At 43.4% G+C, this 14652-nt stretch overlaps 1 protein-coding gene and 1 pseudogene across 2 annotated transcripts; both read right to left on the bottom strand.

Moving 5' to 3' along the window:
* Positions 1-20: 20 nt before the first annotated feature.
* On the bottom strand, positions 21-13517 carry LOC308463442 (uncharacterized protein). The gene is made up of 2 exons (XM_080981844.1): positions 10935-13517; positions 21-2237 (listed from the first exon to the last, which is right to left on the bottom strand). The coding sequence occupies exons 1-2, from the start codon at positions 13047-13049 to the stop codon at positions 123-125; spliced, it is 4230 nt and encodes a 1409-aa protein (XP_080837970.1). The 5' UTR covers positions 13050-13517; the 3' UTR covers positions 21-122.
* Positions 6137-10933, bottom strand: LOC308470643 (disintegrin and metalloproteinase domain-containing protein 20 pseudogene; annotated as a pseudogene). The gene has a single exon. The product of its transcript is annotated as a disintegrin and metalloproteinase domain-containing protein 20 pseudogene (transcript).
* Positions 13518-14652: the final 1135 nt, after the last annotated feature.

Genomic DNA, 14652 nt, shown 5'->3' with positions numbered 1-14652 from the left:
TATTTTTTATACAATGTGCATTGTTGACTTCCATGATTTATTGTGGGTTTTACTCCTGTTTAGATTCAGTTTGAAGGAATCTTGAACTCAGTCTTTTAAATTAGTTTCTCAGTCCATTTCCCTTAAACCAACACCAACAGAAGGAAAAGGATAGATACAATTCCTATAAAAATCCCTACTTTGTAGCCAATCCTGCGTGGTGGAGGGGGGCCACTGTCAATACTGCCACCATAGCCTTCATTGAGACAATCTGGAGGAGCCCAGCCATAATCACAATGACAATGTTTGTAAGTGTTGCATCTTCCCCGATTATGGCATTTTGTCACATTACAATCATATTTCAAGAGGGACACACTCTTGCACTCCCCATTAATACACATCATCCTCTTGCCACAAGGAGTCCCATCTCTCACTGCTCCAATATCAGGTATCTCCATTCCAATGTGGTAGTCCGTACCCCAGCATTTCCTATTGCCAATGGGTATTTGAAATATTGTGCTGTGTTGTTTCAAAGAAGGTAACTTAGTAATGTTATCACACTGAATTCGACCACACAAGCTATTGGTAGCATTACATTTCTTATAAGTGCCATGTCTAAGGCCACAGTTGCCAAAGCGATCACCTCGGGCATTCATCTCTTTGAAGCAAACCTCTGAAGCAGCTGTTGCTTTCTTGCCAAATATCATTCTGCACTGTCTGTTATGGGTTGTGCAATTCCCATGGTAACAGTATGCACCATCCCCGCATGGAGCACCATCTTGTACATACACATCTTCAGGACACCATTCTGAAGTCCCATTGCAGTATTCAGGAAGATCACAGCGGCCAACATTCTGTCTGCAAACAGAATGAACTGGACGATACTGACACTTAGCACAGCAAAGTCCAAAAGCACAAGTAGCAGCAGAACGCAGCATACAATTAGATCGGCAACATGGATCAGACTTACATTCACGTTTTGAACCACAGTCACATTGTTCTCCATTTTCCACTACTTTGTTGCCACAAGATGTGATTTTCTGCATTCTATAAGGGTCTGGTGGAATTAACAAGCAATGAGAGTTCCTTATTTTGTAATAATCTTTATAACTGCAATTACTAAATTTATCAGCGTTAGCTTGATCTGCAGCCATAATGCAGGCATGTCGATCACAAGTACAGTATCTTCCATCATGTTGCATGCCAAGATTATGTCCTAATTCATGGGCAAATGTATTAGAAATATGGAACAAACTGGAAGTCATATAGGATTCAACACCAGATGCCCAAAGGGTACTACAAACTGTGCCTATGTATGCTAATCCAAGTGTACTTCCAAAACTCTTATATACAAATAAGTGAGCAGCATCATTCTTTATATGTTTAACTAGTGAGGCTGTTCTCCAACGTGAGAAACTCCTAAGTGTGTCATTTATACTGTTAGTAACTTGAATGAGGTTCCTTTCTGACCATATCTCCAGTGCAGATATAGACAATTCAACAGAAAATGGCTCATATAGTGCATTGGCAGTGTGGAGGACATCCAGAACTTGCATAACAATACGACTTTCATTTCTGCCAAACTTGACATATCGTTCATGTTCTACCACAATTGCAACCTCCACATACCTAGTGTGTCCCCACCAGCCTTCACCAGCAGCACTGTGGGTCAATATATTCCTTGTGGTTTGCATCATGGCCAGCTGATGGCTTTGCTCTTCTTCTGTTAACCCACACCTCATGCGGATAGCCCCATCCTTTTCTTCCAGCCTATACACCACATGTTGAGAAGCAGAAGATACCTGAACAGGTTCAATTTCATAGGTGTTATTTTCAAAGTGCAGCACACCCCTGAGCCACCCTGAACAAGTGCTGAGGGTAACCCAAGAGGAAGGCTTGCCTTGTACAAAGCCATGGTAGAAGCAGTCATCTCTGATGAAAGGATAGTCCATCTGGGGGTCCCCCTCCTTACTGTAAGTGATGACAGGGAGTTGTTTAGGGACAATACCCCTCTTTTGCTTCAGCTGCACCACATGACCCTGCCCCTCAATCTGCAGCAGGTAGGTGACATCACTGGGTTCTTGTTGTCCATAACCATATGTCAGTTTTCTAGGAGTGGTCACTTCATAAGAGGCATACCTATAACCCTTCGGTGGTGTCTGACCTGCAGCCTCAACCAGGGCATTCCGTAGTATCAGTATTAACAAGCTGGCAGAATTGCTGATCATTTCCACCAAGAGACAAAAATTTCTGCTAAATTACTCTACTCCAGCTTCTTATACAGGGCAAGGAAGCCCTCTGTAGCTGCAGGTGGGCCTGTAGCAAGACTGGAAGGAGACTGCATGTGGGATAAAGAAGGAGGATGATTCTGACCATAGCAACAGTGAGTAGAATCACTTTTTGGAATGTGGGCGGAGTTTGAAGTATCCATGATGGAACAGAATGGGAAAATAACAACAGAGGGTGTCTAGCAATGGTGGGAAATACTTTCTGGCTGGGAGACCACATTGGCCTGCCAATGGGGAGATATCAAATTTGACAGGTGAGTAGGGCTGCCCACCCATCAGTCACCTAGCATTATAGTGACATCAGGGGATGCTGCTGTGCTTTGAAGCCCTGAGTTGAAGGACTTTAAAGTGTGTGGCTGTTTGAAAGCCCTTTGCAAGCAGCCTCATGTTGCTGCATTAAACCTCTGGAATTTGGATGTTTAAAGCAGAAGTGCAAGGCTGTTTGCCAAGGGCTTTGAAACAGCCCCATGCTGCTCTTTGAACCTCTGGTTTTCCAAAGTTCAAACAGCAGTGCAGAGGTGTTTGAATGTCTGGTTGTTATGTACATTAACTACTAAATTTACATTATCCCTGACATATACACAAAAAAGGGCACGAAAAGAATGGCAAGAAAATGACAAATTTCTTATGGGCAGGGGGAAATGCCAAATAAGTATCTTTAGGAAATACGTAGGTTTGAGTATCCTTTACTCTGCAATATTATTGTATAAATACTTTTGTGAATTACAAGTTGGTTTACGAGAGATGATTTAAATATTTATGTTTATACTGCAATAACAAAAACAAATTTACAGATTTCAAAAATACATTAGGTGAAATTTTGGTACATTATTGCACTCCAAAGCAACCATTCATGTTTTGCGAGATAGACACATGATGGGGCTGAGACTCACAGAGCTTTCATCCAAAATTTTCTAGAGAGAACTCTGTGAGATCCCTTCCTTTGTTTGCCTTGGCAGGAAGCTGTAGCACTATATACGTCCTTGCTGCCTAGGCATCTCTCTTTCTTCATTATGCCTCCAAGCTGACCACACATGCATGTCTGAGCTCTGCAGCTGACACACCATTTTGAAATTATTATTATTATTATTATTATTATTATTATTATTACACTGCCCATCTGACTAGGTTTCCCCAGCCACTCTGGGTAGCTTTCAGCAAAATATAAAAACACCATAAAACATCAAACACTAAAAGCTTTCCTATAGAGGGCTGCCTTCAGATGTCTTTTAAAAGTCAGATAGCTGTTTATCTGTTTGACATCTGATTGAAGGGCATGGCATAGGGTGGGCGCCACTACCAAGAAGACCCTCTGACTGGGTTCCTATAGCTTCACTTCTTGCAGTGAGGGAACTGCCAGAAGGTCCTCAGAACTGGACCTGTGTGTCCAAGCTGAACATTGGGGGTGGAAATGCTCCTTCAGATGTACAGGGCTAAGGCCATTTAGGGTTTTAAAGGTCAGCACCAACACTTTGATTTGTGCTCGGAAACGTACTGGGAGCCAATGTAGACAGTTTAGGACTGGTGTTATGTGGTCCCGGCAGCTATTCCCAGTCACCAGTCTAGCTGACACATTATGGATTAGTTGTAGTTTCTGAGTCGGCTTCAATGGTAGCCCCACATAGAGCACCACAGGAGCCAACTCCTAGGGGCTGATGTCCCTACCCCCCCCCCAGTAAAATATTTGAGCGGGCTGGGACCCACCAAAGTTGATGGACATTGCCATTCAATTGGTGTGTGGGTGTGGGTGGGTGCCGCATCATGTGATAAATTATGTGGGGCGTAGCTTACCTGCCCCCCCCAATATTTTATTCAATTTGGCACCCCTGTAGAGCATATTGCAGTAATCCAAGTGGGAGATAATCAGAGCATGCACCACTCTGGCAAGGCAGAGTTAATTTTGTAAGTTAGATAATACAGTGTCACCTTGGTTTTTGAGCATCTCGGAAGCCGAACGTTTTGGTTTTTGAACGCCAAAAATCTGGAAGTAATTGCTTCCGTTTTCGAATGCGCCTCAGAAGTAGAACAGCTTCTACTGCGTGTTTTTCAATTTTTCCAATTGAACTTGCAGCCAGCCCTTTGTGCCTCGGTTTTCAAATATTTCGGAAGTTGAACGGTCTTCCGGAATGGATTACATTTGAGAACCAAGGTACCACTGTAGTTATAAATCTGCCTTCATTTTGCTGCTGTAACTACTTCAAGACCTAGATTATGTAAGTAAATATTACTTTTACTTCTTCACAAAACTGTGTGTGTGTGTGTGTGTGTGTGTGATTGTTACTTTAAAGGGGATGAAAAGAGGTAATACTAGGGAAGGTGCAGACTGCCTTAAAACATCCCAGATCATTGTTTCTAGAAGGTTAAATTGACCTTATCTTACCAAATTTAAAGCTGCAAAGGGTGGTGGTGTTCTGCTGACCTCACTCAAGGGAGGATAAATACAGTAATATCTCCTGTCATAGTGCCTAAATCCATTCCTACAGAAAATTAAAGCTTTCTTCCTGATTTTGGAAAGACTTTTGGCATTATCAGCGCTATGCTCTAACCAACTAAGCTATTCAGCATTGCACCTTCCTTGTGCCATCTGACAGAGCTTTTACTAGAAGTGTGGAGCCTTTTATAGTTCAGCCTGAAGGAGGTGGCAAGAACTGACAGCAACTCACTGTGAATTGTTTGCAAAGCATTTTGATGATAAAATTGTTTGCATCTACCAAGATATCGACTCTGCTGTTACAGCATATGAACCTCAATGGGTGTGCAGAGCACTGTCTAGTCCTGTTGTGTTGGATGAGTTTCAGTTAGTAAGGCTTGAGGAAGTGGACAAGTTGCTTGGATTGGTTAAGATAACCACTTGCACTCTGAGGCCTCGCCCCTCTTGGCTGATAAAAGCTAGCAGGAAGGGGACAACTGAATACCCCTTTTGGACTTTTGTGTGGAAATGATTTAGTATTGAAGATTGGGAAAACACTGTCCGGCATACTAAGGAACAGCTGGATATTATCCTGCAATACAGCTGGATACCATCCTGGAGTGAATACTCTGAATAATCTTTATATTCATAATTGACAGATGGCGAATCAGAAGTCCTTTTTATTTATTTCTCTTTTCTCTCTTTCTATTTTTTATGATCTTTAGTTCTGTTATTTCTTTTCTGTCCACTTCACTCTTGCTTGTTTTGTTTTGTGACATCTTCTCTGGGTTAATGAGGGTTTGCACAGGAAGGTGACAGATGAATGGTGAAGGACCCTGTGTGAGAGGCAGGGAAGAGAAGATCTCCCAGAGTGGGAGGCTGGGAGAAGAAAGGGAAGCCCCCAGGTGAGAGCTGGGAAGGTCCACCCTTTTTGTGTGAGACAAGGGTAAAGATCTACCTTTGGTAGAGGGCTTTTTATTCCTCCTTTCTCTTTCTCTTTTCTTTTTCATTGTTTTCTTTTTTATTTAGTTTATATTTTATTGTATTGTATGCCGAAAGGTTTCAATAAAAAAGATAGAGAAAAAAGTCTGAGGCACTGTTAGTAGGTGGTTCCCTAGACCAGATGGATGGGGGATCGCCTGCTCTTGATGGGATTATACTCCCTCTGAAGGTGCAGGTACGTATCTTGGGGGTACCTCTGGATCCTTTGCTGTCACTTGAGGCTCAGGTGGCCTTGGTGGCATGAAGTGCCTTCCATCAGTTTCAGCTGGTGGCCCAGCTATGCCCTTATCTGGACAGGTATAGCCTCACTTCTGTAGTCTATGCCTTGGTAACCTCTATGTTAGTTTAATATAATGAAATGCTTAAATATTCAAATATATATCTACATAACACAGTCTGTTGCTTCCTCTGTATCTGGCAAGTTGTCCATTGCTCTTTTCTGTGATTTGCTCCAGAATCCAAACTTATTAATTGTGCTGATGGACTCTACCACTTAAATGTGAAAACCTCTATCTCAGTCTTTTCCGGAAATAAATACCTAGGCCAACACCAACAGTAGCAGAAATGACTAATCCAAGTACATCTGTAGTTCCTGCTCTGCTGGCACTACGATTCCAAATGTACCCTCATGGAGCGGGCCCACTGTCAATGCTGCCACCGAGACCTTTGTTTAGACAGTCAGGAGGGGTCCAGCCAGAAACACAATGACAATGTTGGTAGTTGTTGCATATTCCCCTATAATGTCACTTTGTGACATTACATTCATTCCTCAAGAGGGATATACTCTTGCGCTCCCCATTAATACACATCATGTTCTTGCCACAAGGGGTGCCACCTCTCACTGCCCCAGTATCCGCTATCTCCAGTCCACTGTGATAGTCTGTACTACAACACATCTTGTTTCTAATTTTCGTTTGAATTATGCTGCTGTGTTCCTTCAAAGAGGGTAATACACCAACATTTTCACAATGGATTCAGCCACACAGAATATTCTTAGCACTGCATTTCTTATAATTTCCATGTCTAAGGCCACAGTTGCCAAAATGATCACCTTGACCATTCATATGACTGAAGCAAGCCCTTGAAGCACCAGTTGTTGCCAAATATCATTTTACACTGCCCACTGTGAGTTGTGCAATTTCCATGTTAGCAGTATACACCATCACTACACGGGGTGCCATCTTGTACATAAACATCTTCAGGACACCACTCTGAAGTTCCATTGCAGTACTCAGGGAGGTCACAGGGGCTACTCCTATCTCTGCAGACATAATGAGCTGGAAGATACTGACACTCAGCACAACACTGTCCAAAAGCACAAGTGGCACCTGGGTGCAGCATGCAATTAGACTGGCAACATGGATCCAACTTGCATTGTTCTGGAGAACCGCAGTCACATTGCTCTCCATATTCCACTACCTTGTTGCCACAGTATGGAGATTTAAACATTTTATCAGAGACTGGTGGAATGGATAAACATGGATTGTTCCTTAGCTTGTAGTACTCATTGTAACTGCAATTGCTAAACTTATCAGAGTTTGTGTGAAATGCAGCCATAAGGCATTCAGGCCGATCACATTTACAGTATTTTCCATCATGTTGCATGCCAAGATTATGTCCTAATTCATGAGTAAATATGACAGAAAATTCGAACAAACTAAAACCCATATATGATTCAACACCAATTGCCATATATTGATTGCAAATCGTTCCTAGGAAAGCTTTTCCAGGTGTAAAGTCAAAATTCTTATTTATGAATAAATGAGAAGCATCATTTTGTATATGCCTAGTGAGTGATTCTCTTTTCCAGAGATTAAAATTCTCTAGTGTAATATCCATATCATTATCAACTTTTATGGGGTTCCTTGCTGACCATATATCCAGTGCAGCTATAGACAACTCAACAGCAAGTGGCTCATATAGTGAGTTTGAAGTGTGGATGACATCCAAAACTTCCATAATAACATGACTTTCATTTCTGTTAAACTTGACATATAGTTGAGGCTCTATCACAATTGAAAGTTTCACATACCGGGTGTGTGCCCACCAGACTCCTGCAGCAGCACTTGGGGCTGCTGAATTCTTTGTATTTTGGATCAAGGCCAATTGATGACTCTGCTCTTCCTTTGTTAGCCCACACCTCATGTTAAAAGCATTCTCCTTTTCTTCCAACCTATACACCACGTGTTGAGAAGCAGCAGCAAGCGCCTGGATAGGTTCAACTTCATAGGTGTCATTTTCTAAGTGCAACAGACCCCTGAGGCCTCCTGAGCAAGTGCTGAGGGTGACCCAGGAGGAAGGCTTGTCTTGTACAAAGCCACAGTAGAAGCACTCGTCTTTGATGAAAGGATAGTCCGTCTGGAGGTCTCCCTCCTTACTGTAAGTGAAGACAGGGAGGTGTTTAGCAGTGAAGCCCCTCTTCTGCCTCAGATGCACAACATGGACCTTCCCCTCCGTCTACAGCAGGTATGTGACATCATGGGGTTCTTGTAGTCCATATCTGGGGGTCAGTTTCCTTGGGATGACCACTTCATAAGAAGCATATCTAAATCCATGTGGAGGTTTCTGACCTGCATTCTCACTCAAAACATTCCATGAGCAGCAGCAGCCAGGCAAGTTCATTAGTCATTTTGCCTGACGGGTGAATGAATTCACTAGAGCACTCCACTCTTGCATGTCATTCAACACAGGGAAGCTTCTTTTGAACCTCAAGCAAGTTGGGAAGCAAGAGAATTATGTCCGTAGCAACAGTCAGTATATTCACCTTTGGAATTTGGACAGAGCTTGGTTGAGCACAGAACTTAGTACAGTGGTACCTCAGGTTAAGTACTTAATTTGTTCCAGAGGTCCGTACTTAACCTGAAACTGTTCTTAACCTGAAGCACCACTTTAGCTAATGGGGCCTCCTGCTGCTGCCGCGCCGCCAGAGCACAATTTCTGTTCTCATCCTGAAGCAAAGTTCTTAACCTGAAGCACTATTTCTGGGTTAGCGAAGTCTGTAACCTGAAGCGTATGTAACCTGAAGCGTATGTAACCTGAGGTACCACTGTAGAGAAAATGGATGGAAGAGAGGTTTAGCTGAACAGGCACTTACAGAACATAATAAAAACCCTGCTGGATAAGGCCAAAGGTCCATCTGATGCAACATATTGTTACTTCAGTGGCCAAGCAGATGCCACTAGGAAGCCCACAATCAGGAACTGTATGTTTACCCCACTTGTGATAGGAAGTGCTATTGAGTCACATACTGCCTCTAATAATTGAGGCATGCCAGCCATTTTGGCAAGTAGCCTTTGATGCCTTATCCTTCATAGATTTTGTCTAACTCTGTTTTAAAGTCACACGAGTTGATGGCCATCATTGTACCTTGTGGGAGCAAATTATGCTTCAGGTTACAGACTCCGCTGACCCAGAAATAGTACCTCGGGTTAAGAACTTTACTTCAGGATGAGAACAGAAATCACGCAGCGGCTGCACACCGGCAACGGGAGGCCCCATTAGCTAAAGTGGTACCTCAGGTTAAGAACAGTTTCAGGTTAAGAACGGACCTCCGGAACAAATTAAGTTCTTAACTCAAGGTACCACTGTACTGGCAGTAAAATACGCCTCAAGTAGGGGGAAAGGTGTAGGGTCCACCACAGAGGAGGCTGGTAAAAAGGAAGCGGAAAAGCAAATTCAAGACGGTAAAATCACTCCAAAATGTGTCTGAACACCTTTGGAGGTAACATGAACTTGCAATAGTTTAACCTGAGTCATTATAAAACAAAGTAGCAGCCTATAGATGGATGGCTATTGTGCTTTAAAAACTGCTAGGGAGAAGTGTGTGTTTTGTGAGGAGGTAAGTTCTGGTTACAGAAAGCTGATTTCATAGACTTATTTTTAATGGTTTAAATTTTTTTTCTAGGGAACTTCACCAGAAGCAAAGAAATGTGCTTGTTTGAATTTACAATGAAGAGACAGATAGTTGAAGCTCACAAGAGCTTAACATTCCTTTCAAAACAAGTAGCAGAAGTTGTAGAATTGATAAATTCCCACTGTTCATGTGCAGAGTTTAGACTTCAAATGTTTTTCAGGCGAAAAAGCAGGAGGTCGTTGTGTTAATCCTGCCTCCTGCACTTATGGGCTCAATTTCCTACGGTTTCACAGAAGCATCCATACTTTTGTCTGAGAAATGTTGGATGGGTAGGAGAGCAGCTTGGCCACCCACTCCAATCTTTGGACCAGAGAGGAGAAGGAAGACAAGGTAAGTTGATAACACTGCTTCCTTTTCCTTGGCCTGTTCCCCCTGCAGGCTGCTCCATCCCCACCCTCCTCATCCCCTTCTAATTGGCCTGGAAGGGAAATTAGGATTCTGGGAAGGGAAAAAAGGGAATCTGGAATGCAGTGAAATGGTGGGCCTACTATTGGTGGAAAGGGATGGAACTCAGCCACAGGAGACACATACTTGCCTGACTGGCTCCCATCCTCCTTCCTTCTCATACAGGCAACTAGGGGAAACAGCTGACAGGCAGGCAGATGATTTCCAGAGAAAGTCACTCAGTTGCCTTGGTAAATATGGACATAGCATGATTAAAATATTTAAAGGTTTTCCTCCTTCAGTGGTGGGACCCCCTGGGTGCTTTAAAAATCCACACACTTCCTTAAGAATGGGTTCTTATTTGAGAACTAGAATTCTGCTCAGTGTTTAACACACATACACCCAATTAAAAAACCTGTGGCCCTCTAGATGTTGTTGGAAATGGTTCCCATCATCCCTGAACATTGTCAGTGCTGACTGGGGCTAATAGGGGTTGTTATCCAACAATACTTAGACTATCACAGCTTCTAAATCCATGAGGTAGAGGCAGTGCTATTTTTCCTAGAAAAAGAGGTGCCAGAACTCACTATGAATGTCTCTCTCATTCTCTAAGAATGGCAATGGCACCCACCTGACAGGTGCCAGAACTAAGTTTTGGTGAGTTGCAGATGGAAAAAAAAGCCCTGGGTGTAGTGAGGCTCAACATATAACGTAATTCTCCCCTGTTGAGAAAACCAAGATTTTCACAACCTAGAGTGCCTAGGAGGAAAATTTAATGAAAAGATTTTTTAAAATAATCAAAAACTTAGCAAATTGAATGTATATCTACATAGTACAATCTATTGTTTGTTCTGTATCTGGCACACTGCCAATTGTTCATTTCTGTGATCCATTTCAGAATTTCTTCTTTTTTGTGCTTGACAAACTCTTCTACTTAAATGTAAGAACTTCAGTCTCAGTCCGTTCCTGAAATAAATATCCAGACCAACAACAACAATAGTAGCAGAACAACAAATCCAATTACTTCTGTTAATCCTGCACTGAGATTGCTATGATCCAGAATGTTACCTCGTGGTGGAGGCCCGCTATCAATGCTGCCACCAAAGCCTTTAGAGAGGCAGTTTGGAGGGGCCCAGCCATAATCACAATGACAATGTTTATGAGTATTGCATATACCCCTATGGTGGCACTTTGTGAAATTACAATCATAGTTCAAGAGGGATACACTCTTGCACTGCCTATTAATGCATATCATGTCAGTGCCACAAGGAGTCCCATCTCTCACTGCTCCAATATCAGGTATCTCCATTCCACTGTGGTAGTCTGTACTCCAGCATTTCCTATTGCCAATGGGTGTATTAACTAGGGTGCTGTGTTCCTCCAAAGAAGGTAGTTTATAAACATTTTCACACTGGATTTTTCCACATAGGATATTCTTAGCACTGCATTTCTTATAGGTTCCATCTCTAAGGCCACAGTTGCCAAAGCGATCCCCTCGACCATTCAGTTCATTGAAGCAAGCCTTTGAAGCAGCTGTTGCTTCCATGCCAAAGATCATTTTGCACTGCTCACTGTGAGTTGTGCAATTTCCATGATAGCAGTATACACCATCACTACACGGGGTGCCATCTTGTACATAAACATCTTTAGGACACCACTCTGAAGTCCCATTGCAGTACTCAGGAAGATCACAGCTGCTAACCTCTTGTCTGCAGACATAATGAGCTGGAAGATACTGACACTCAGCACAACACCGTCCAAAAGCACAAGTGGCACCTGGGCGCAGCATGCAATTAGACTGGCAACATGGATCCAACTTGCATTGATCTGGTGAACCACAGTCACATTGCTCTCCATCTTCCACTACTTTGTTACCACAGTGTTTGAGTTTATACATTTTATCAGGCTCTGGTGGGATTAACAAACATGGAGTGTTCCTTAGCTCAAAATAATTCTGATAACTGCAGTTGCTAAACTTATCAGTGTTTGCCTGAGCTGCAGCCATAATGCAGGCATGTCGTTCACAAGTACAGTATTTTGAATCATGTTGCATGCCAAGATTATGTCCTAATTCATGAGTAAATGTATTAGAAAAATCAGACAAACTATAACCAACATATGATTCAACACCACATGCCCGATCAGTCCAACAGATTGTTCCTAAATATGATAATCCTCGCGTACGTCCAAAGCCCTTATATACAAATAAATGAGCAGCATCATTCTCTAGATGTTTATTTAGGGTGTTTGTTCTCCAGTCATTGAAATTGGAAAGCAGGGTGTAAATGTTGTTATCAATCACAATGAGGTTCTTTTCTGACCAAATCTCCAATCCAACAAGAGTCACAACGACACCAAGTGGCTCATATAATGAATTAGCAACATGAATGACATCTAGAACTCGCATAGCAGCAACAGTTTCATTTCTATCAATTCTCACATATCTTTCATAATCCACTACAACTGCAACCTCTGCGTAACGGGTGTGTGTCCACCAACCTCCTTCTGGAGCACCCCTAGCCACTATATTCTCTGTTTTTTGGATCATGGTCTCTTGATGCCTTTGCTCTTCTTCTGTTAACCCACACGTCATACGTGCAGCACCCTCTATTTCTTCCAACCTATACATCACATGTTGAGAAGTAGATCTCTGCACAGGCTGAATTTCATAGGTGTCATTTTCTAAATGCAGCAGACCCCTGAGGCCCCCTGAACAAGTGCTGAGGGTGACCCATGAGGAAGGCTTGTCTTGTACAAAGCCACGGTAGAAGCAGTCATCTCTGATGAAAGGATAGTCCACCTGAAGGTCTCCCTCCTTACTGTAAGTGAAGACAGGGAGGTGTTTAGGGACAAAGCCCCTGTTCTGCTTGAGATGCACTACATGGCCTTTCCCCTCAATCTGCAGTAGGTAGGTGACATCATGATGTTCTTGTCCATACCTAGGGACTAGTTTTCTTGGGATGATCACCTCGTAAGAGGCATACATAAAGCCTTGTGGTGGTTTCTGACCTGTAGTCTCACACAAAACATTCCATGAGATCAGCACCAGTTGCCATGTGTGGCGGTTAGTCATTTTCCCTGAGAGGTGAAAGAATTCACTAGAGTGCTGTACTAATGCCTGTCATTCATGACAATCCCTTTTGGTCTGGAATGGTGGTGGAAATAAAGCTGCATGCTAACTAGAGCAGGAGGATGATTCTGACCATAGCAACACTCCGTAGATTTACCTTTAGAATGTGGGTGGAGCTTAGCTGATTGATGGAACAGAATGGAGAAGGAAGATGGTGGGTGGGAATGCATGAAAGCGTAATTACAGAGCATCAGAACTTAAAAAGCCCTGCTACGTCAGGTGAAAGGCCAATCTAGTTCAGCATCTTCTTCCCAAAGTGGCCAAACTGGGAAGCCTACTGTTAAGACTTAGGTGCTTTCCCTTTTTCTGATTCCTATCAACTGGTATTCAGAAACATTGGATTTCCACTGGATTTTACAAAATCATAGAATCATAGAATTGGTAGGGACCCTTAGGATCATGTAGCCCAGACATGTCCAATGTGTCAATCGCGGGATGGATTTTGGTCGAGCATGACCAAGGCCTCATCACCTCTGCCCACCGCCCTCTCCCAGCAGCTGCCCTGTACTTAGCTAGGCTTGCTCACCACCGCCGCAGCAAGAGCTCTGGCTGGCGCAGGTGCTGCCTCCGCCTCTTTGCGGCCGCCTCAAGCGCCCTGCTCTGGCTGCCGGCTTTTCCGACGCCCAGTCAGCTAGCCGGCCCCAGAAACATGTGAGGTGCCTGCCTCTGCCCCCTGCAAGCCACAGTCCCGGGGCAAGGAGGTGGGGTTGACAATGAGGCACACATGCTCCGCAAGGGCTGCAGTGCTAGCCAAGGGAAGTGCGGCGCACAAGAGAGACAATGACGCCCCTCCTACTGGTTCCTGTGGAAAGAAATGCCAGGTCCCACGCCCCTCCACTCTCCATCTTAGTTCTGCGTGAGTGCTGAACTTTCCCCACCTTTCCAGCTCCAGCTTAGCTGTGTTTACATGAATGTAAGCCACCACCCCCTCTTCCCACGGAGCTCTTCGTCTGGAAAAGGGGAAGTTGAACATTTTGGGGCGTGTTGGCTTCCCACGTGCACCAAGGGCCCTGGGAGGGGCCTGGTGTGGGGGTAATAATTTGTTATTATTTTTATCACCATCATAATTTATTATTTATACCCCGCCCATCTGGCTGGGTTTCCCCAGTCAAATATAATATGTTTAAGTTGAAGAATGACAATGGGAGAGTGTGGTAGATCATTTCCAGTTTTTGATACTGGATAGTAGATCACAGTTGGACATGCGTGATCTAGCTCAACCCCAGGAATATGCAGCTGTCCCATATGGGGATCGAACTTGCAGCCTTGGTGTTATCAGCACCACGCTTTAACCAATTGAGCTATTCATGCTGGATTAAAGTATTATATGTTTCACCTGCATATAGAGTTAAAGTGAACAAGATTATGTCTGCTCTCTTTCCACTGGCCTGAGGAAACAGAAAAGGATGTCCACTTTCACCTTTACTCTTTAATATATTGTGATAAAAGCCATGGCAAGAGCACATGGGATCTCAGGTGCCCACACAGGGTCTGTGTCCCTTTGGAGAATAGAAGACATGGTGGAGGCTGTTGTGCTTTAAGAAAT

The sequence above is a fragment of the Podarcis pityusensis genome, assembly GCF_964106645.2.
Source record: "Podarcis pityusensis genome assembly, chromosome: 1".
Lineage (NCBI taxonomy): Eukaryota > Metazoa > Chordata > Lepidosauria > Squamata > Lacertidae > Podarcis > Podarcis pityusensis.
This window is presented reverse-complemented; position numbering and strand designations above follow the sequence as displayed.

Excerpts from the sequence above, each read along its gene's own strand:
- LOC308463442 (XM_080981844.1), bottom strand. The coding sequence starts at position 13,049 with ATGACTAACCGCCACACATGGCAACTGGTGCTGATCTCATGGAATGTT. Across the intron at positions 2,238-10,934 it reads TATTTATTTCAGGAACGGAC|TTTAGCAGAAATTTTTGTCT; the intron begins TGAGACTGAAGT and ends GGAGTAGAGTAA.